The sequence below is a fragment of the Rhinolophus sinicus genome, linkage group LG01, assembly GCF_036562045.2.
Source record: "Rhinolophus sinicus isolate RSC01 linkage group LG01, ASM3656204v1, whole genome shotgun sequence".
In the NCBI taxonomy this organism is placed as follows: domain Eukaryota; kingdom Metazoa; phylum Chordata; class Mammalia; order Chiroptera; family Rhinolophidae; genus Rhinolophus; species Rhinolophus sinicus.
The window spans coordinates 37,069-60,961 of NC_133751.1; the positions used below are offsets into that span (position 1 = coordinate 37,069).

General features: G+C 46.9%; 1 protein-coding gene across 5 annotated transcripts; it reads right to left on the minus strand.

Moving 5' to 3' along the window:
• Window positions 1–255: 255 nt before the first annotated feature.
• On the minus strand, window positions 256–23,042 carry PRMT2 (protein arginine methyltransferase 2). Of its 5 annotated transcripts, none has more exons than XM_019717069.2 (11): window positions 22,907–23,042; window positions 21,666–21,764; window positions 16,014–16,127; window positions 15,236–15,418; window positions 11,692–11,850; window positions 10,779–10,943; window positions 6,472–6,647; window positions 3,300–3,429; window positions 2,386–2,522; window positions 954–1,125; window positions 256–811 (listed from the first exon to the last, which is right to left on the minus strand). In XM_019717069.2, exons 2-11 carry the CDS (start codon window positions 21,702–21,704, stop codon window positions 779–781), a joined length of 1,308 nt encoding a protein of 435 aa, XP_019572628.2. In that variant the 5' UTR covers window positions 21,705–21,764; window positions 22,907–23,042; the 3' UTR covers window positions 256–778. The 5 variants fall into 5 exon arrangements, with proteins under 5 accessions (XP_019572628.2, XP_019572627.2, XP_019572626.2 ...); XM_019717068.2 differs by having other exon boundaries at window positions 11,692–11,853; XM_019717067.2 differs by having other exon boundaries at window positions 15,215–15,418.
• Window positions 23,043–23,893: the final 851 nt, after the last annotated feature.

The following is a 23,893-nucleotide window of genomic DNA, read 5'->3' on the forward strand; positions in this document are numbered from 1 at the left end:
TGACCTGAGTGCTGGTTACATGTGTGTCCACTTTTGTGAGATTTCACCTTTCTGTACACTCATGACTTACACGGCTTGGGGTATATGGTTTATATTTCAATAAAAAGGTAACTATATATTAAAACACACAAATGCGGATGTTTGTCTACTATCATGGGAGTTTCTTCGTCGTATGAGGAAGGTTACGAAGCAATGCACATGCTGTGACCCACGCTGGTACGAGCAGTGCACGTGCACAGAAGGACACACTCAACATCCATTTAAAAGGATTTATTGAGATGCACTATGTGCCGACGGGATCACCTGGAAGACGTCTCGGCAGCTGTACTGCTTCATGCGCGGTCCCAGCACATGCACTGCCACCTCTGGTCACGCACGGCTCTGTGTGACCCACGGTCTGAGCCGAGGGCAGTAAGACACCACTAACACGATGCACAACGGTCACTTCACAGGAGTACAGGGGTGACGTGTGTGCCCTATGGGTGGAGAACTAGACCTAGCTTAGGCACACCGTGCCCCCAACCGGTCACGGGTCGGCACTGTGGACACCACTAGGGGACACCTGGAAACACAGCCTACTTCTAGAGGACAGACATGGGCAGTGACAGTGGCGAGGGCAACCCGAGCACGTCGGTGTGTGGAGCCCGCAGGGAAGGCAGCGGCCAACAGCCAGGTAGAGTGGGACAGGCGGAACGTGCATTCGCATCTAAGTGCGACTCCTTTCACGCACATTGTCCCTCCAGGACGCTCACACTCAGTTTCCCAAACAACATCTGCGTCATCTCCAGATCGGGAAGACCTTCTCTCCAACCTGAAAAAGACCAAAGGTCCCCCCGTGAGGACTAGAAAACTGATGCAGACCAGGGGCGCGGACCAGCGACCGCCACTCTGATCTGCCTGCACAGGCCAGCCCCGGGCAAGCTGCACAGCACGACTATGGCCGAACATCATACCTTCTGTGACGTGGGGTCATGCCTGGAGGTGACGGACCAGCGCAGGGCAACGGACATGTGCCTCCTCCATACCGGGTTCCGCTGCAGCACCACCGAGCCTGTGACCACGTCCCCAGTACAAACGGGGACGGGCTCGTCCATCATGAACAATACCTGCTTCCAGTGGGTGGTGCTGCAAGACACAGGTGACATCACTGCAGCCTTCCCAGGCCCCACGACACACCCGGCCCAGTGAGGACATGGCTCCTGGCACTGCTCAGGTCCCAGGAGGGGCAAGGGCAGCTCATCGGGTGCTCGGGGTGCATGGCAGACACAGGGCCCCATGCGGTGCCCATTCCCCGGCCCTTCCAATGGTCAGCTGCCTCCCATCCTGGCACAGCAGGTGTCCACCCCAAGTCATGCTGCTCCTTCTAAGCCGCTGATGCCCGCAGTTCTAGTTTCCCCAGTTAAGAACACACGCCAATGAAACACTGTTATTTCTGTGAAAGTACTGGTGCTTATGAGCAAGACAGCTGTACCACTGGGAGAAGGAGCCGTACCATTGGGGACCCTGTAGGTTCTCTAAACTCTGGCTGCGACATACCCACCATCCTCGTACCCCCAGCACCTGGTGAAGCCCTGTCACATCCCACTGAGGCGCCCACTGCTCCTCTCCCCTCCTTGACTCTTGGGCCACCTCACCCCCCACCACCATAAGGGGGGGGTGTCTTTCCCAGCATGTGTCCTCTGGCTCTGCACCCTGCCCACCCCACCTTGTCCCTGACGCCCAGGCACACACCGCTGGCCTGGTTTCTAGGGGAGCGCTCACATCTGCGCGGTGGTCCCTGGAGGGAGGATTGCCGCAGTCCCAGCCCTGACACCTGCACAGGGCGCTCTGGGCAAACAGCTCCTGAGCCTCTTTCCTGTCACAGAGCGACAGCCGGGGTCCTTCAGGCACAAATGCCGCAGCCAGCACCCCCACCCCATGCCTTGCCCACTTCCGCCCACCCCCACGTCCAAGGTGGGCACGAAGGGGCGGGCAGTCCCTGGGGGCCGTGCAAGGCCCAAGGAAGCCAGCGCTTCCACCGGCAGCTGTGTCTAGGGCCATCAAACACAGAGCAGGCTTCCCATGTGGACCAGTGTCAGCCACAGTGTCACTGCACACAGCATTCGCCTCAAGAAACATGTGCCTCCCCAGAGTCTGAGGAAAGCGCCCGCAGACTCTGCTGAATGACAAGCTGCAGCAGCGCTTTGGACAACCAGGCAGGCCTGAAGCTCCTCACACAGCCAAGCCGGGACTCACCCGCACCGCCCCCGCCCGGGGCCGGTGGCCGGAGAGATCGTAGGTCGGTATTCAGTAGGACTAGGCCCCAAACACAAACGCACGACAGTGGGAAGGCAAACCGTGGCCCATGCACAAGCCTCCACAGCTGGGGGAGGAGCGGACACTCACGGGTGGAACGGTCCTGTGCTCAGCACCAGCTGGGGTGCACCTTCCTCCAGGTTCTGGAAGCGGACGCTGAACCAGGCCGTGAATCCGTGCAGAGTGCCGGCTTTCTTGATATCGAAGCACAGCTCGCCTTTCATTGTCTGTTCAACCAAATGGACAAGCAAATGGACATGGCGTCATAAGCAAATGACTCCAGGCCAGCCCGGGACTCCACGTGACTCAGCAAATGTTGGTCCGCGTGGCCACACTTCACAAACCCCACCACACTGCACTGAACTGGGAACTGCACCACCCACTCCAGTAACCATGAAACGAACATGTCACCTGCTCGTTTACCTGAACACATCAAAAAACATACCAAATTTCCTCCCAGGCAAAGTATTAAAACCTGTGCCGTAAATTCAAATGCAGCAGATAATCAGAAAAGGTTTCAAATAATCTGGGCCTCATTTGCCTAATTTTCTGCCCCCAAATTCATATGCAATACCTTCTCTTCCCAGTTCTTTGCACAAAAAGGAAGTGCAAGGCTGGGTCTATACAAACTAGCCGGTCTCAGACATTCAGCTCCTCTTTAAACTGGGATCGTCCTGAACTCACGCACCACCTTGTGGCAAGAGACAGTAAGTAACAGAAAGAACTGAAAATTTCATCAATGGTAAGCTGAAAAAGTTTAGAAAAAATTTTTAATTCGCATTTCATGAAGTGGGATAAAATTTATTTGAATCTGAAGATGCTGGTAACATTAAACATAAATCCAAAAATAACTGAAGCTGTTAAAGAGGTTAATTATAAAGAAACCAATGTAAACATATAAAAGACGAAATCAGAATAGACATAAAAGAGAGACTGGAAAATCAATAGCACAGTGTTTTTACAACTCCAGTTATCTGACATGGGAGGAAGCGTTCTCTTCTCACCTCTAGATCTGCAACCTGCACTGTCCTCATGTCCAGCTGTAATATGGTGCACGGTTCCGACAGACAGTCTTCTGGTTTCAAAATGTGGTTATACTTGGGCTTCGAGAAAAACTCCTTAATTGCTAAAGATCTAGGGAGAAGGTCAAAGTAATTGCACAAAATCACCACCAACATCTCAGGCTCTGAAACACATGTGTGACAAGAAGATGTGTTTTTTCTCTTCTGTATCAGCAGGAATTCCAGACCCGTCTGCAGCCCTGAGGGCCCAGCTCAGGGTCCCCGCATCCCACCCAACCTGGGCAACGTGCAGCCCAAGTGTGGGAGTAACGGGGCACTTCCCTTTTGTCCTCTTCATGGCGTCTGGGCACACGGAAACCAACCTTCATCTAACCTACAAGATATGGGGCTGCTTTAGTGTAGTGTGTTCTTTATTTTTATAACCTATTTTATTACAAAATCCATATCTATTACACAGCAAATAAAGAAGGTATTCCTGTTCCAGGATGGAAGGCACCCACTTGAGCCTGACTCTCAGGAGAAACACAGCTGGACCTCCTGCATGGCTCCTTTGTGGGTCATCCCCTGTCTCATACCCTGTTTCACAGGCTGAACCCTGTGCTTGACAGAAAGTAATCGATTATTCACCACAGAAATGTTTCAAAAATTAACCACAGCAGTAACTTCTGAAATAGCAAATAAAAGTACATATTTCAATAAAGATTCCACTGTATGTACATATTTTAATTTTTTTCTGATAAAAATAATTATGCCCTTATAAAGAATTTGGAAAATATAGAAAAGTATAAAGAAAAAATTTATATCCCCCATACTCTTGTCACAGCATTTTGATATAGTCGTTTTTCTCCCCATACACATATTAATACACATTATTTGTGCAAAACAGGAGCCATTCTGTTTAGACAGTTTGTGTTCTATCAATTTCACTGTCTCTTAACTCTAATATCATTAGATGTTCCTAAAAACAGTTGTGTTTATTTTGTAAACAGCTGCACAATACTCCATTGGGTGGATATATGGCAATTTAACCCCGTTCCTATGAGAGCCATTTGTTTCCAGTGTTTTTGCGTAGTGACCCTGGGGAGAATAGTCTGAAGCTTCCCATCAAGAGGCTCTGATGGGAATGGGAGCCCGGACGCTGGCCTGCAAGGTCTGGGCAGACGGTGCTCATGCTGCGCCATCACACCTGAGCTCACGCAGCACAGACGGCTACTTTAATTTTTGCTCATCTGGTAGCAAAAATCACATTCATTATAAGTTGCATTTTAATTACTAATGATGTTGCAGTGATTCTTTTAAAATACTTATTGATAATTTGTGTGTGTGTGTGTGTGTGACTTGCCTATAATTTCATTTGGATATTCACCTTTTTCTCGTTGACTCCAAGGTCAGCTAGTCCCTTTCTCTAAGTAGTCCTTGTCTTTTTTAATTGTATTGTTGTGGTTTTCTGACACACAGATGCTGTCTATTTTCATAAACTGAAGTCCAGCACCTCTTTCTTCGTTTCTATTTTTCCCACCTAGGATCTGACACACGGCGCCCCATGGATTCCTGTAGTTGATATGCTGTTTTAACACAAAACTCTTGAACCCACATGGAATTAAGTTTCAATGTCCGGTGTGAGAGAAGACAAGAATTTTTCGAGGGGGCTCAGCACTGTCCCAGGGAGACCTACTGCCTCAGCCCTCACAGCCAGTGCTTCCACAGACCAAGCTTCCTGTCCTGTCTCTTCCTGACACAGGACCACACTGCTTAGGTTACTGTGACGTTGTCATAGCCGTTGACACCCAGCAGCATAAGAACCTCCTCACTGCTCTCTTCATAACCTCCCAGCTCTTCCTACCCATTTTGCCCAGAGAACCTACAGAACAGCACTGTCAAGGACCTTCCCTCTCCTGTCCCTTTGGGATTCAATTTTAAATGGTGAAGATTTCATACCTTTACACTACTGTTGACCCCGAAAAGAATACCTGCCAAGAAGGACTCCTTACAGTTGACTAGGCCCAAATTCATAACCAGACTCTAGCAGTCGTTGCTGACATAGGCCTCTCGCTCAGGCTGCACTTCAGGGAAAAGCCCCAGGCTGAGCTGCCAGCCCCCTGCACTGTGCTCCTACGAGCTGGGTCAACCCTTATAAGAGAGCGCCTAAGATGGAAATGCCAAAACACTGGGCTGAAGGGCTGCCGTGTCCAATTGGAGTTGGGCAACTATATCCTCATTTGCATCTTTGCCCACCAATCAGAATACGTAGAGCCAACCAATCAAGACAGTGCTATCTGGACCAGTCACACTGTGAGAATTTGGATTCTTCATTTGCATGAAAAGGGACTAATCATGGGCTGGGACGGGACTTCTCTCTATATAAGCCAGCCTCTCCTGTCTCCGGAGCGCCATGGTCACCTTTCCCCAATTGTCAAACTGAGCTGTTTCACTGAGTAGTCTCTGCCATGACGCACCCCAAACTGGGGACTCCCATTGGTATTGAACTGGCAGCTGCGATTTTCAGTTGACATTATTGTTCTTTTTTCAATTTTTTAAACAAAAACCAAAACAGCACAAAAGCCCATCTTGCATGTGCAGCAGGTGTCCAGGCCCAGCTGGCCCTCACTGCACCAACGGAAGTTCCTCCCAGCTTCTGACAAACGGGGCCCTGCCCTAATTCCTACGGCACTCTCAGATGGGAAAGTGGCCAGCTTACGCCATCCTCAGAGGAGGCAAATCTGAAAATGTGAAGGCCTGATCAGGAAATCATTTTATGTTAAAACCTACATCCCAGCTGAACAAGTGTGTCATATATTCAAAACAAAGACATCAGCTATTCTGAAGCTTTGCTTCCTCTGCACAATGCCAGGAATGACTTCACTAATACATTTCCTGGTCCGTATTATAAATGTATAGCTCTTCTTGGAAACACACATTTGTGTTTTAATGGCCCACACACTCATATAGGCTGGCTGCATTTTAAACATGACCTTATTTTCCCTATTATATTTGGGAACTTGCATTGCCAGAGGCACTGCAATTCCCATGACATCTTTACCAGCTAACAGGCACAGATGCCAGCATGCGCGACTCTCAGGCACATGAGTAAGTCGTGCATGGCAGCCAGTTCTGCAGCAGCGCAGGCTGGGCCGGATCGTCCCCGCACACTCACTTGAGGGCGCTGAGGTTGAACTCGTAGGCGTTGTCCCAGAAGAGAACCTTGCTGCGGTAATCCTTGTCCGCACTGCAGGGCACGAGGTGCAGCGCGGCCGTGGTCGGCCAGATGACCCCGTCCTCCTTCAGCCACGCGTCCCGGGCGTACAGGATGGACTCGATCATGAACTCAAACTGCACAGGCAGGAGACACACAGGAGCCACGGTGACCGGGAGCCATGCCTGCAAGGCCTCCCCATGGCATCCAGTATGGGACCCTACAAGTTTCATGCTCGAGAGCACTGCCAGCTGGCACTCCTTGGAGGATTTCCCTTATACGCACACACTCACGGTCACCTCCCATCACAGCCTGGTTTTGGTCACAGCAGTTTGCATTTTAATTAAGACCTGGGGCTAAAGGCCAGGGGAAGCCTCACTCCTATCCCACCTCAGTCACTCAGGAATTAGCTGCTCCTCCCTTTTTTAAGAACCCTAAGTGCTGCGGGTTTCAGCTGTCAGATGAAATCGGTTTGGTCTGGGGTCTTCTCAGATTAGTCTCAACCCTTTGACAGCAATCACTTTTTAAAACCATAAAAGGTCAAAGCAGGAGTACACTTAAGTCAGAAAAGCGGCCAAATGCCACCTTGCCTCCCTCAGAACACGGCGGGCACAGGTGGTATGTGTCACCTACAAACCAAAGACCGTGCCAGCGAGTGGGGTGGGGGCCAGAAGCCCTGCGTCCTAGAGCGCATGGGAAGCCAGAGAGGGCTTTGTTCTCTTTAAATAACCTCTGACAGGTGTGATTATACACATACTACATGCTCAGTATGAAAACCTATAGGAAACTCAGAAAAGCACAAAAAAAAAAAAAAAAATCACGAGTAAACCGAGCACCCAGAAGGAACCATTATTCCCGCTGCGCAGTTTACCTTCCAGGATTTTTCTTCAAACACACACACACATACATACACACACACACACACACACACGTGAAAGTTCTTTCTGTAAGTTTTAATTGTATTTTTTAAATTATCCTACAGTAAATCCAACCACTCCCAACTTCCTCCTTTTTCTCCTGTGTTTGCGAGACTTGCCCATTGCTTTGCTATAGCTTGGTTGTCCCAAATTTCATTTCTTTGTTCCTGAATAGATCTGTTTTGCTGCCAAAATAACTGACTTTTAGCTTATAAGGTGAACAATCCTATTCCTTTAAATTATTGAAGTAATGTATGTAGCGATAGAACCAGAGAAGGAATAGTGATAAATCAAGACCAGGTCAGTGGTACTTCAAATCCTGGTTGTTTTTCCCAACCTGCCTGCTAAAATACACATTTTTCAGACTTCTCCAATAGCACCTTCCTGCATCCAGCCCTGGGTGCACAGCTGCATTCTAGGAGCCATGGGGCGGGGTGCCTACTAGCCCCACCTGGGACTGAGGCCAGGTCAGTGCTAGATGCACTTTTAAAACTCAGAACTGGAATCACACCACAACACTCCTTTGTGCTTTTTTAAAAAATCAACAAACTGTCACCAACTTTTCAGTTTATTAAGAATCTTTCTAAAACATAATTTTTAATGGCCTCAGAGTATTCTCTTATATGGATTGCCACAGTTATTTCTATTTTTTCCAATTTTCTTCCATTTTAAATGGTGTTGCCATGAACATTTTTTGAGCATATATCTCTGTACCAATCTGATTATTTCCTTAAGATAATTTCATTTTATAATTTTTAATGCTCTTGACATGCCCTGCCCTGTTTCCCTTGGAAAAGTTATACCAACTCAGTGCCAAAGGAAGTGGGGCAGTGTCCCAAAACTTCCACACACTGGTGTCATCAGGCATCAGACGGTTTCTCTACGTGTGATAACTCAAAGGCATCTAGTTAGTTCTTTATTGGTGACAACAGACAATGTTCCTGTGTCTGCTTCTGTCTTTTCATGCCCCTTGCCACTTTCCTGCAGTTGTTTATTGTATGCTTTTCTTATTGCCTTACTGGAGCCTTTATGAACTAAGAACATTAGCCCTGTGTCATATACGATGCAATTGTTCATAGCTTCAGCTACCTTTTAACAATCTATAGGTTGGTTATAGTTTTGTAGTTTCATTATGGGCTTGGTTCTTACAAAGACAACCTCATTCTGACATCACATAAATTTTTTGTAATTGTTCTATTTCTTTTTTAAATAAACTCCTAACTCTATAACCCATTTGGAATTAGTTTAGCATACAGTGTGAAGAAGAACCTAGCCATTTTCTGCAAAATAATCAATTGTTTCAGCAGCTTCTTTGGACGATTATAGACCCTTGCCTCACTGATTAGAAAGCTCTCCTTATTATAAACTAAATGCATGTGTATTTGGGTTTGTTTCTGGACTTGCTGTTCTGTTCTGTTCCATGATCTCTATCTTATTTCTACATATCAACAACAGAGTAGGGAGGAGGGCGGGAGAGACCGGGGACCTGAAGTCTGAGGAGCTCTGAGAACAGGCAGGGAGCCATGCAGAGGATGCTGGGCGGGCAAGAGACATAGGAGGACAGGGTGGCTGCAGGGACACAGGGAAGGCCAGGTGGGTGACGCTGTGACCACTCCCAAATTCACAGCCTCCATCTCCAGTCTCACCCATTCTGGGCCCCCGTCAACAGGCACCGCAGGGGCTACTCTGGCAGATGTCCCTGGGCCTCCCAGCGCTCTCCCACTGCTCCTGACTCCCGGTCCTAAGCTCAGTGCCACCCTACTTGTTCTCACCCCTGCCCCATGCTGGACAGGTCAGAACCAGGAAGAGCATCAGGCGGTTTTCCTTTAATGTGACAACCACACCCCTCCTGTGGGTTCTCTACTCAGGACACTCTCAGGCTGGGTCCACGCCTGCACCTGCACGTGGAATGGAGCTGCCAACCTTACAAGTTCAAGACCAGTGCTGCTGCCCCTCCCTCAGCCCACACCCACACCCGCAAGTATCAGCTTCCCACCACGGCTCCTCCACCTAAGGGACTTGGGAGTTTCCACCCAAGTCAGCGAAGACGCCGCACTTCCTGAGCACTGGAGCCAGGCCCCGCCCCACCCCACTTCCCCGCACCCCGTGGTCCTCAGATTTCTGCCAGGTGCTCCCCTCGGCCCCCAGACCCTGCGCTCCAGGACCTGAGCTCTACACCACCAATGGCTGCCTAACACATGGCAAAGTCCTGTGGGCACAACGCACCTGAAACCAGCTAACACCCCGCGGGGACACGGAGTCCTGGCCACTGCCCCTGCCAGACACTTCCCTCTTTCCCTCCCCTTCTTTGCCTCCCACCCTTCTAGGAGCAGAGCTGGAGCCCTGGCAGCCAGGCTCCCCGCAACTGCACTGGGCACGTGGACACATGTCCACCACAGGCTGGCCCCTTATGTCCCCAGGGCCAGAGGGAACTGGATAAACATTTACACTGGGGTTTGGGGGTCAAGGGCCGATGTGCACTTTGTGGATTAACAGTGCGGTTAGTCCCTTCCCCGTGTACCATTTCATGCGTCCACAGATGCTATTAATGAGCTAAAACACAACACGGATGCTGAGTCTACTCACACTTTACTTTCAGACAACATCACTGGGCTAAAGGCCCAGTGTCATTTGCTGTCATTTCCCTCATCTTTGCATCTTTGAGAAGCCACGGGCAACAATCATAGGTACGTGCTTATTATTTCAATGGGTCTCTCACTGGAAACTCTGGCCACATTCCCCTCACCTTCACCCAGATGTCATTTTTCGAGGTTTTCAGAGACTAAGCTGCAGACTGGGAGGTTTCATTCAGTCCAGTGTCTTAAGTCCTGAGCGGAAGGGACTGGGCAGGTGTCGGAGGACCCCCTGCATGCCCAGCTCCACCCACCTGCCAGCTGCCTCCAGCTCAGTCTGTAATGTGATCGACTGCAGGTTGGGTGTGCGCAGAAGCACAAAACTATGCATGACACGGGCCAGGCCGAGTCTCACTTTCCTTCAGTCGTTAAACGGGGGCTGCTGGGACGGGGACCCGGCTGGGAGGAGACACTGCGCTGGTGTCAAAACGCAGCCTGGCACACTGAGCCCTGCATGTTTGCAGGTTCCCAAGGACAACAGTTTATGTGAACATTAGTGAGAATGTTCCATTTGACCCAGATTTCTTATAGTAATGACATTTTTTAAATCAGTAAAAAACTCAAGACATTGAGCCAATGTGCATGTGAGAAATCCGTTACATCTGACCTTAGGAAGTAGGTCAGAACTGACCATGAATTGTGAAGACTGCAGACAGCAGCTCAGCCACCGCTCAGGGGCCCTGCTGCCCCACAGCCACCTGTGGCCCGCGCCCCTTACCAGCAGGCAGGTCCCCATCCACTCGGACACCAGCACGTCCACCTTCTCGGGCAGCACCACCTCCTCAACCTTCTGCTGGAACACCGTGATGACGTCGGCGAAGCCATTCTGCATGACCAGCTGCCCCGTGTGCTGGGCCATCTCGCTGGCCTCCACCGCATACACCTGAGCGTGGCACAAGTGTCCTCAGTGCCCGTCCGGCCCTGCCCCACGCCCTGCCATTGCCTGGGCTGAGTCAGACCCAGTGTGGCAGATGAAGGCAGGCGGCAGGGACAGAAGCAAGGCGGAGCACTGACCATACTGGTGGGGCCCTGAAAGGCTTACGCCCCAACACAGAGGCCTCCCGCCCACGCGGGTGCCCCAAGGCCGCTGTCCGTGCACACAGCCACACCCCTTCGTGGACACCGCAGGTCCTCGGCACCTGACTGAGGACAGTCGGGCTTTCAGTACATTGGTGGCTCCTGACACAATTTCCACTCCAGGTGCTCGGGAGGGGCCCTGGGCACCATGCCCTGGTTCCAACAGGATGTGGACTCCGCAGTCCCTGCAAACCAGGAGCATCATCTGCCTGTGTCAGGACCGCACGGGGCTGCGAGTCTGTACTGGCCGGTCGTGCTCTAGAGGAAGAGTGAGATCTGTCCCGTCCCTGCCCAACACATGGACACATGGACGGTGACCCACACATGCACACACGTTTCTATATGTAACTGAAACTATCAGCATGTGTGGCCGTCTGGCGTCCAGCTCCCTGCTGTCTGCGGGGTCAATGAATGAGCGTCACAACCGCTGACCGGCTCTGGCTGGACTATGCTGCCCGCTTGGCCCGCACAGCGCCTCCACGCAGAGGGCAGAGGGCACAGCTTGGAGACGAGACGCGGCCGGAGGCCACTTACACGACGAGGGCTGCACTCACCGCTTTGGGCTGTGCGTAGTGTGCACAGAAGAGGCTGATGATGCCGGTCCCGCAGCCCACGTCCAGGATCACCTTGCCACGGAGGGACTCTCTGTTCTGCAGGATCACGTGGTGGTACTTAGTTGTTCGCGGCTGGTCTGTCAGCATCTCCAAGTGAAGCTTCTGGACAAAAAGCACATGGCAAGTCACTGCCTGTGACCCAACTCTGCTCCCCCTCCATCCCAAACCTAAAAACATGCCACACAGAGAATTAAGAGTTGACAGTGAAGGAATGAACTGGACGTTTGCAGACTGCTTCCGGCTCAGTGGGGTGCTGCCTGCAGGTTCTCTCTGCACCTCCCATGACAGAAACGTACAGAAAATCAGTAATGTCAGGCCTGCACAACACTATCAACCAACTTAGACCGATGTGTACACTTCACCTAACCATTTATAGTAATAACACACAAAAACATCCAGGAACAGATTTATAAGAAACATTCACAATCTTGTACAATCCAAACCTTTAAACTCTGACAAGACATAAAACAAGGTTTAAGAAATGGGGAGCATTAGTGTAATATCACAAAGATGTCATTTCGCCCTAAATTAGTGTACACTTCCTATGTAAAAGCACTTACAATGCCAAACAACTTCGTACGGAGGGGAAGGGGACAGAACAAATGATAATAAAATCAGTTTCAAAAAAATAAACAGCCAAGGCTGCCATGAAAATGCTAAAAATTGGAGAGTTGCTCAAGCCCTCACTCTCCCAAACGTTACAAAGCTCCAATACCGAAAAGCGTCTGGAACTGCAGAATAAATAAACGGATCAAACAAACAGAACAAACCCTAAAAATTTAACGTGTGATAAATGTGCATTTCTACATTAGCAGGAAAAGAGAAGTCAGTACGTGCTGCTGGAATAGTTGGAGATTTGTGGGGAAACTCAGTCAGAATTTTACCTTCTTCACAACACGTGAACTCCTGACTGATTTAAATCTTTCACTGTAAAAAATGGAACCAAGAAGTCCTAAAAGAGAGCGTCGGTATTGATGATCTTGCAGTGAAGAAGGTGTTTAAAAGTAGGACAAAACCCAGAAGCGGGACCGGCCGGTGGCTCAGGCGGTTAGAGCTCCATGCTCCTAACTCCGAAGGCTGCCGGTTCGATTCCCACATGGGCCAGTGGGCTCTCAACCACAAGGTTGCCAGTTCAATTCCTCGAGTCCCGCAAGGGATGGTGGGCTCTGCCCCCTGCAACTAAGATTGAACAAGGCACCTTGAGCTGAGCTGCCGCTGAGCTCACGGATGGCTCAGTTGGTTGGAGTGCATCCTCTCAACCACAAGGTTGCCGGTTCGACTCCCGCAAGGGATGGTGGGCTGTGCCCCCTGCAACTAGAAACAGCAACTAGACCTGGAGCTGAGCTGCGCCCTCCACAACTAAGACTTAAAGGACAACGACTTGAAGCTGAACAGCACCCTCCACAAGTAAGATTGAAAGGACAACAACTTGACTTGGAAAAAAGGCCTGGAAGTACACACTGTTCCCCAATAAAGTCCTGTTCCCCTTCCCCAATAAAATCATTAAAAACAACAACAACAACAACAAAAAAACCACCCAGAAGCCACAACGAAAAAGACAATTAGATTATATAAAAAGTTCCAGGGGAAAAAAGAGTGGCATAAGTATAATTAATACATGTCATGAATACAGGCTAAACTAACTGCTTATTTAACATTTAAATCGACAGAAATTTCTAAAAGTGTGCAAATTATATGAACGTTTTCCAAAAAATCAAGAAATACAAAAAGCCAATAAAATATAAAGGATGATCGACCTAACTTTAAAAAATGGAAATCAAAATCAAGAGATGCCCTATTTCACATTTAAGACTGGGCTTTTCCACCTTGAGGCTCTAAGGGAGGGAAATAAGACTCACATACTTGGAGATGTACAGTCAGTGAACCTTTGTGGAAGGCAACCTGACAAGACCCACCAAAGACAGACATGTGCACACCCTACGAATGTGCCCAGTGGAAGTTCTAGCTAAGTTCCGCAGGACCTGTGTGGGAGGACGTCCAGCACAGCATGGCTTGTCATGAGAAAAGGCCATTAAATACTCAGTGTCCACTCATATGGTCCTTTATAAATTAACACAACACTCTGCAGCCGTTGTCAAGGACAGACCTTCAAAACAGTACAGCTGCATGAAGAGAACGAGGTGAAAAGCAGTCTGTGGAACTATTCCCTCCCCATAAATTTAAGACACTAAAACCCTTGTCACTTAGCCTTGGTTCTGGAAGCCTAAGCCGCTGCTGAGAGGAACCGCGAGGCTAGCAGGCTCTGTCGGGTGAGGTGCAGGGTGAGCACAGATGGGACTTCGGCCTTTCTCACTACACAGAAAGCCCTCACCATGCAAAGTCACGCCATTTAACGAGAAAGCGTCATGCGCGAGCAGCAGTGCGCTGACACACACCGATGGCCACGCAGTACACAGCCATCATACATGCGGCCCGGCTGCATCACTGTGCTTGCATCAGAGCTCTTCAATCACTTCAGCGTTTTTAACTGTGAAACATGACAGACCTCCAGAAAGGTATACCTGATCAAACACAATTCTACAGCAGCCAGCACCCAGGCCCTCCCATCCTGACTTTCAGGGAACCCCCGACCTGTGTACACCCATAAGCCACGTCTCTGAACTCCATGTGCCTGAGTCAAACGCTGGGTATTCTTTGCTGTCTTGCTTCTTCCACTGCACGTCATGTTGGCCCCCTTCATCCCGCAAGTATCCGTTTCTATCTAGTATAAATATCAGCACGGCTGTCTGCACCACAGGGTCGTGGGTCGTTATCCACACCAAGAAAGCAAACGAATGAGCCGGTTATTCTGACATATTGTTGTTGATTTATATCACTTTTTGTATTTAACGTAAAATTTATTACTTTTTTCAATGCTCAGAAAAGTTCATCATCCCATTGCTCAGATTCTATTTCTAAACCAAGGTCAACTCACTCCAGTCCAGGGGCCAGTCCAGCCCACTACCTGCTTTTGGGTGGCCTGCAAGCTAAAAACGGCTTTTACATTTTTAAATGGTTTTTAAAAAAACAAAAGAAGAATATGTACTGCACAGGGAATACAGTCAATAATGTTGTAATAACTACATATGGTCTCAGGTGAGTACAAGACTGGTCAGAGGAATCACTTCTTAACTAATATAAATGTCTAACCACTATGCTACATACCTGAAACTAATACTATTGCATGTCAACCGTAACTCAAATTTAAAAATCAAATGAAAAGAAGACTATGACACACGAAAATGATGTGAAAGCCAAGTTCAGTGTCACAGGTGGAGCTTTACGGAACCCCACTGTGCTGCAGGTGTGTGTGTGGAGGCTGCTGGCACAAGACAGCAGGACTCAGTAGCTGACACTGACTGGATGCCTGCTAAGTGCTGCTCTAACAGTGAACAGAAGCACAGAAGTTATTTTAAAAAGTCAGAACCGAGAATTAGAGAAGGAACCCCCACCAGTGGCTGACCCAGGAACCTGAACGCAGTACCAGGGTTCCGTAGCTGCCGAAATACTCCTCGTCCTGCCACGTGTCTTCGGGGTCACACTCCTCCAGATGCTTCCCCAGGTGGTTTGCGGGGATGTACCCGCAGCAGCCGGCGCGCTCGCCCCACCACCAGTCGGCAGTCGTTTGTCTCAGGATGAGAATTTTCTCTCCTCTCAGAAAACTGAGCTGGAAAAAAATATACAGAAGTGACAATTCAAGAAAACCCTGCAGTGTCATTTCAACCAACCATGGCTCTGTGATAAATCGCTATCACCAGGGCCCATATGACAGCAATTTCAAAAGGAGTCAGTGGGTAATTGTGCCAGCTGACAACTTATGAAAATGACACCAGGATGTAGAGATTTTAGGGGGACATCTATGTGAAGAAAGAGCACAGCTTAACTGATATTTTTAAAAGAAAAAGTAAACACCTTCAAACGGCTCAGAATGGACCGCCCACCGCACGACCCTACTCAGCTCCAGCATCCCTGTTCCCAGGTAAAGCAGCCACACTCAGGTGGGCGTCTTCGTTTCACAGCCCTGATTTCCATGAACTAGGAGAGGCTCTCCGTCCAGGTCTCCAGCTGGAACTGGGCCAGCCGCCATGCTCCTCACCAGGTCCCTGCACAGCAAGCTCAGGGCCACAGTTCCTTAGGTGGGGACACAGACAGGCCACTCCCGGCCTCGGGCTGTCCACTGGCTGTGGCATGACCTCTGCAAGGCCCCACCTCGCTGTCACCAAACATGGTCAATGCATAAACGTGGGCATGATGCCAGGTACCTGCGTCTCGTCGGTGGCAGCGTAGTCCGCGATGGCCACGAACTCCTCGGGGCGCAGGCCCTCCAGGAGCGGGAGTGGCTCCTCCTCTCGGCACCCCACGGCCTCTGCTCCCTCCTGTGCAAGCCAGGGAGAGACCGCGGATGAGCCCTCCTCTGGCGCCAGGCTCTGCGAATGGACTCCAATACAGATTCACAGGACCCCCTCTGACCCTATGAACAGTCTGGTCGGCTTCACTAGCAGAATGAGGGTGCACCTGACTCCACCTTCGCTTGTTCTCTAGTACAATGTGATTTGCATCCTCAACTGACCATCGAAGGAAGAAACAAGAAAGAGGTGACTGACCCCCGACCTTTAGTGAGTGCTGCCCAGGACCAGGAGAAAGAAGTCCCAACTCGGGGTGACTCATCAGATGCAAGCACAGAGCTGGGGGGCCTTGCTGAAGAATGAGGGACGGTGCTGGTGACCTGGCACCACTGTGTGGACTCACTGGACGGCACGGCTGCTCAGGACCCAGAAGAGGGCCCTGGACCTGAGGCTTGCAAGCCACCCGCCTAGAACACATTGCTGGAGGGGGCAGAACCTCCAACCACCGCCCCAGATCACCAGAGCCAGCCCATCGATGCCATATGTACATTTAATCCAATTTTCCTAAACATAAATGTCATTCCTGTTCACTTTAGAAAACGTGTGAAAGCACAAGAGTACACAGAGGAAAACTAAAGCTATCTGTAATCTCTGTCACGGGTCAGAGATAGTAACACTTAATAACATTTATGTCCTTTCAGGCTTTCCTTCTAAAGTACATATCACACATGCATACAGGGTGTTTACTGGGGTTATACAATTCTGCCCTGAGACATGTTTTCCACTTACTGAGTTCTGAGCATTTTCCCTCATTATCAAATATTCTTCTAAACACATTTTTAGTATCTGCCAGTATTCCATTCTATGAAGTATTTATCCAACCTTCTGGACACGTACACTGTTTTAGTTTTTACTAAGTTAAATGAAGATGAACTTTCCTAAACAGAAATCATTTTCTCTCTCCCTGGTAGCTTTCTTAAGTTCCTGAATGTGAAATTGATGGATCAGGATGACAGGTGCCATCAGCTGCCCACCAGACAGGTGGTTCCTCAGGCTCCCGTGAGGGCCAGGCCCAGCCAGCGGGGAACAGCGATGATTTCCCACACCCTCCCTTGTCAACAACGGCCGTTCATCACTGTCATCTCTGCCAACCGGGTGGGGAGAAATTACCTGTCTTGGTTCCTTCCATTAGACTTTCTTTGATTCTCAGTGAGGTCAACAAGTCTTTTAAGTATTTATTGGCCCATTTTTCAATTTTGCTAATTGTCTATTTCTCTCCTTTGTACATTTTCCTCTTATGATGATAACGTGATTTGCTTCAGCCGTGTAATTTTCTTTTCAGGCTGCCCTCCATCCCGACCCTGCTCCACCCATGTCATCACCCAGTCACCACCATCCCCAATCCTTAGTAATCACCTGGTATGAACCTTCTCGTACCTTCTCCCTGCTCATCTCTCTCACACACACACACACACACACAGTTTTTCTTTTGATACAGTTTTTGTGAGGGACATCACAGACCCTTCTTTTTCAATTTTGCTTTTTTATTCACATACGACCCTGTGACAAACTGCCTAACAGTTAGAATTCTGACTCATACTTTTCAATGGTGACATAACATTGCACGGCAGGAATTCCACCAAACTCATCACCCATGACTGATGGACTGTGTCCTGGTACCCCGTTTTCCGCCACCGTAAACAATGCTGCCACAAACATCTCTGCACATTTACCCTTGTGACATTTCACTTTTATGGGACAAATTGCCAGAACTTTTATTCAATACATATTAGTCAGATTCTTTCCATAAAGGCAGTAGCACTTCTCACTTCACCAGCAAGGCACAGAGGACCTGCTGCCTGAATACTTAGCAGCAACAGGCATTATCACGGTCTTTAATTTTTTTCCAGAGTGATAGGTATAAAGACCCCAGAAAAGTTACCTATATGGAAAACCAGACTATTTCTACTTTACAAAAAAGACTTTTTTTTTTGGAAATATAGAAGGAAGATTTATTAAAGTAAGAGGAGGGTCGGCTAGGCAGAGCCTGTGGAAACTACCGCCTACAAAAGACTTGTGATAGTATAAAGAAACAACAGTAATTTATTGTGGGGTTTATAACATATATAGAAGTAAAATAGTTACGACAATAGCACAAAAAATGTAGGCTGGTAAATGGAACTAATTTGGAAGATTCTTACATTGTGAAGTGGTCCAAAACAAGACTGGATTAGGTTAAGGATTCACAGTGCAATTTCTTGGATAACCACTAAACTAATATAAAAAGGTGCAGTCAATCAAAGAGATAATGTAGGATAACAGAAAATACTTTATTAACCCAAAGGAAAAAAAAGAATGGAAGAAGGTAAAAAGAAGAAATGTGACATAAAGAAAACACAGCAAGATGTTAGACTTAATCACATCAGTCGTTATGTTAAATGTTAATGGACTAATAAATACTCCAAGTAAAGGACAGAAATTATCTGACCGAAAAAAAAAGAAGACATGACTAATTGGCACCTTGTAAGAGAAAACACTTTAAATATGAGAAATTAGATAGGTTGAAAATATAGGTACATATTTCTGTATGTACTGGCAAGATTAATATAAGACAAAGTAGATGCAAGGCAATAAGTATTAATAGGTAAAAAAAGATTTCATAAAAACAGAAGGGCAAATTAATCTAGAAAACAAAGACTATCCTAAATGTATGTACCAAATAACAGAGATTCAAAAGATATGAAGCAAAAAGCAATAGATCCAAAAGGAAATAAACCAAAAAAACAGATCCACAATCACAGCAGAGATGTTTAAAGCTCATCTCTCTCAGTAACTGATAGACAAAAAAATCACAGAGGATATAGATATTTGAACAACATTAATAACTCATTTGATCTTTTTTTTTTTGAAGAAATTTTTTAAAAAATTTATTGAGGTGAATAACCCATTTGATCTTAATGACATTTCTAGAACACTACACCCAACAATCACATAACACATATTCTTTGCAAGTGTACAGGGGACAGTCACCAAAATAGACCATGTGACTAGACATAAAGCAGGACTGGATAAATTTCAAAGGATAGAACTGTACAGAGCATATTATAGTTTGACCAAATATAATCAAAATAAAATTAAATCACAGAAAGATAAGTAAAATTTTCTAAATGTTTAGAAATAAAGCAACACATTTCCGAATAGCCCAGAAAATTTATAATTTCCATTGTGATATATTAGAAAGTATTTTGACTGAACAATAATGAAAATACAATGTATTTAAATGTGTGAGGTGCAGCTAAAGTAGAGATTAGAGGAAAAGTTTTAGCTTTAAGACATGTACTACAGAAAAAAGGTTTAAAGCCAGTGATCCTCGTTTCCAGCTCAGAATGCCATAAAAAGAGAAAATTAAACCCAAAGAGAACAAAGGAAATAAAGATTACGCAGAAATAAGCAAATAAATGAACAAAGAGAAAATCAACAAAGACAAACTGGTTCTTTGGAAACATAAAATTAGTAAAACCCTAAAAGAAATGATCAAGGGGAAAAAACAAGGTAAAACACAAATTGTGGCCATCAGACATCTCTTCTGTAATGGAGGGTGCTATCACCAGGATGAACACAAATGTTATTGAAATAATACTGCAATATTAACTTAACTGACAGTAAGTCAATAAGGAGTCAATTCATGACCCACAAGTAATCAGAAAACTAAAATAACAAGGTACCATTTCTAACCTATCAGATTGACTAAAAAAGTCTGGTGCTCTCAAGTGTTAGCAAGCACTGTGGACTATTGGCAGACCTGTGAACTAGTAGACCACTAGGGAGAACAATCGATCATTATCTAGTAAAACCGAAAAGATACAATCCCTTCCACCCTGCAATGCCATTACTGAGTATATACCCTAGAGCACATGTGCACAAGGAGACATGTACAAAGACGGTCATTGCAGCACTCTTTGGAATAGAAAAAACTGGAAACAGTGTAAGTGTCCAACAACAGGGAAATACAGAAAATGTGGTGTATACCCAGTGTACACAGACCTATGTATTAATACATATTGTTCACATGAGGAACACGCTCTAGGAGCACCCTTTAGGACTGAACCAGCTCTACACACACACCAAGGAAAAATCCCGCAAGTATCATTAGTGCAAAAGGCCAGCTGCAGATGACACACAGAATATGATGCCACTTAGGCGATGCCTAGACCTTACGGTCTAGAAGTATAAAAAATGGTGCAGAGCACAAAGATCAATTCATAATTTTAGTAGTGTTTGCCTGTGGAGAAAGAGGAAAAATGGGACTGGGGTTGGGGAACAAATGTTATTTGTTTTAGTGTGTGTGTGTGTGTGTGTGTGTGTGTGTGTGAGTGTGTGTGTGTGTGTGTGTGTGTGTGTGTATTCTGAAGCAAACACGACAAAACATTAACAAATTTTCACTTCTGTATAATATGTACTCGGTATTTCCAATATTATTCTGTAAACGTTCCAATATCTTTTATATTTCTCAAAAGAAAAATGAAACAGCTATGGAATTAAAACATTTTATGATTAATTTTAAGAAAGAATAAAATGACCCAACTATAAATAAAATTGCTCTATATATACACTTAAATGGAATTAGATCATTAGAATGACAAGAAAAAATGTTAAAATTAACATCACAGACACGAAAAGGTTTAATTTTGGAAAAAAAAATGTGGGCCGGCCCAGTGACTCAGGCGGTTGGAGCTCCGTGCTCCTAACTCCGAAGGCTGCCGGTTCGAGTCCCACATGGGCCAGTGGGCTCTCAACCACAAGGTTGTCAGTTCAATTCCTCCAGTACCACAAGGGATGGTGGGCTCCGCCCCCTGCAACTAAGATTGAACACAGCACCTTGAGCTGAGCTGCCGCTGAGCTCCCGGATGGCTCAGTTGGTTGGAGCACATCCTCTCAACCACAAGGTTGCCAGTTCGACTCCCGCAAGGGATGGTGGGCTGTGCCCCTGCAACTAGCAAAGGCAACTATACCTGGAGCTGAGCTGTACCCTCCATAACTAAGACTGAAAGGACAAGAACTTGACTTGGAAAAAAGGCCTGGAAGTACACACTGTTCCCCAATAAAGTCCTGTTCCCCACCCACCCCACCCCCCAAAAAAAAAGCAATAGCAAAAAAAAAAAAAAAAAAAAGAATGTAAACTAGCTCCATGATATCTTCATTAAAAAAAAAAAAAAATGTTACTTGAGTATTCATTTGGTTTTTAATTTTACCCAATCAACATTCCTTTAAATTTTTCTTTTAACTTGAATGAAGCTCTACGTGTCCCAGGCAGAAAAGCAGCATGAATACATAAATCTTTTCTAAGGTGTTCGACCTGCCTTTAATAGATTATGCCTGGAACTTTATTGAAAAACTAAGAAAATGTGCTTGCTTAAACAGCCCAGGTACCAAAACTGGAACCTAGATTCCTAGGAAATGCTTACAATGTGGTTGTTGGCCACATTCATACACCCAACGAAAGTGCCATCACTGCGGCTGATCTCAGCTCTGTAATGTTCATGTTCCCACCACCAGAACTGAACTTACCTGCAATTCACTTCCGGGGCAGTCCTCTGATGTTGCCATAGTTCTCTTAGGATGTGCCGCATAGCTGCCACTTTTAATGTTTCATTTTCCTCTCCATTTCTGCTTTAACAGAGAGAATGAGAAAATGCTTCATTACATTGCATAATAATTAAGCTAACTTCTAAGGTCCGTGATACAGGTCCTCTACCAAATGGAACTCAAACGTGTTATGTGTAATGAATGGAAGAGAAATAAAATTTATAAACCCAATTCTTTACAAAAACAATGGAAAGCATTTAAAATTTATGAACTTCAAAGAAGTAAGTATGTGTTTTCTTCACTGGTCTGCAAGGTGTTACTCTTAATCACTGGCCAAAATCTGTTGTTTTCTGTCAGATCACAGGGTTGATTTAAAACAACAAATCGCTGTCAAATCTTTTCTTGGAACCTTGTTAGCTTTAATTCCAATTAAACTTCCCTACCTGGAGCTTTAAAGTGTTTCCACTAACAGGAGCCAAGGTTTGCATCTTCCAGAGGCTTTTCCTTCTCATTCTCAATTCTTATTTTTCCAGTGACAGTGTAAACTGCAGTACTTTTTGAGATGTTTTCTCAATTACATAGCAAGTCTGCTTAAAATGAGTGCTTCTTTTGTAAACCGGGACCTAATACTTATTTTTGTGACATCCGTGGTTACAAATACTAATATACATACGTTGCATTTTCATTGTAAAACTGCACTGGAACCAGGATGGGACAGGGCCGAGGACCGGGAGGGCCGGGTTGATGGGGCGGGGCCGGGGCGGGGCCAGAGCGGGGCGGGCCAGGTGAGCGGACCGCGACGGGACGCAGACTCAGTGCACTGTGGGGGGGAGCGACCCCTAGATCACGAGGGGCAGGTGGCCAACGAGATTAGGGTGAAAGTGGAGAGCGTGGAGGGGCGGGGCGCTGACGCAGCAGCGGGAGTAAGCGGGGAAGGGAGTGTGACGTAGGCCTAGGGCGGGTGAGGGTTTGCCCGGCCTGACGAGAGGGCGCGCCGGGAGGTGGGCGTGCCCTGGGGGCGTGGCTCGGGGGAAGGGCGTGGCCGCGTGGCCAAGGCTGCGGAAAGGGGCGGGCGCCGAGCTCGCGGGGAAGACGCGGGTGGTCTCGGAAGGGGGCGGAGGCCTCGGTCAGCCCGCTCACGCACACGCCGGGCGAGGCTCTCTCACCTGGCATGTCCTGCCTACGTGCGGTTCAGCCGCCCGAGCTGCCCACGGGAAACCTACCTCAGCCGCGTTCGTCCGCTGAGTTTTGCGCGGTCCACACCGTCAGCGCGGAGGGGCGGACGGTGCCCACCACGAGCCGGAGCCACCGCCCTCGGCCCGCGCAGGCGCAATGCGAGCAGGACGTCAGCGGAGGGGGCCCCACCCTGGGTCCGGTGCCCGGCGCATGCGCATGTTACACAAATTCTTCCAGAAAATAGAGAAAAGTGAATTATTTCCTAACCGGTTCTATGCAGCCAGCATAAACACTGCTATAAAATGTTAGTAAAAACAATCCAGTGATACATAAAGTGATTGCATATCATGACCAAATATGGTTTATATTATATGTTATATATTTATATTTAATCAATTAAATTTGTTATTTAAAGAAAACCTCACGGAAAATTCCAGCCCTAAATGATTTCACTGGTGAATTCCATCAAATGTATAAGGAAGAAGTAACACCAATATTAAAATTTTAAGAAAATAGGGGATGGACACGTCCCAGTTTGTTTTATGAGGTACACATAACTCTAATAAAAATACCTCACAAAAAATAAAGACTAAATTAATATCATTCATAAAAATCTATGCAAAAATCCTTTAGAAAACTTTAGAAATCAAACTCAACAATATATACTGAGGGTAATACATTATGGCCAAGTGGAGTTTATCCCAGTAATGCAAACTTGGACTAACACTTGAAAATTAATACAATTCACCATATTAATAGAATGGGGGAAAATATATAATTATTTCAATAAATTTTAAAAAGGATTTGACAATTCAATACCCAATCATTTTAAATCAACGAAAATAGAACATAATCTATCAAAAGAAATCTATCAAAAACCCTACTGCTAAAATCATAATTATGTTATATTGAAACTTTTTATCAGAAACAAAGCAAATGTATCCACTTTCACCACTTTTTTCAACATTTTATAGGTGTTTTGTTCATGGCAAAATTATGCTCAGACACTGAGATTGTCTTTGCCAATAATTGAT

Bases quoted from the DNA above. Each gene is read 5' to 3' on its own strand.
- PRMT2 (XM_019717065.2), bottom strand. From the start codon at position 21,704: ATGGCAACATCAGAGGACTGCCCCGGAAGTGAATTGCAG. The intron at 15,419-16,013 runs GTACCTGGCATC...ATTTTTTTCCAG, and splicing joins CTGCCACCGACGAGACGCAG to CTCAGTTTTCTGAGAGGAGA. The intron at 812-953 runs GTATGATGTTCG...GGTCTTTTTCAG, and splicing joins ATGACCCCACGTCACAGAAG to GTTGGAGAGAAGGTCTTCCC.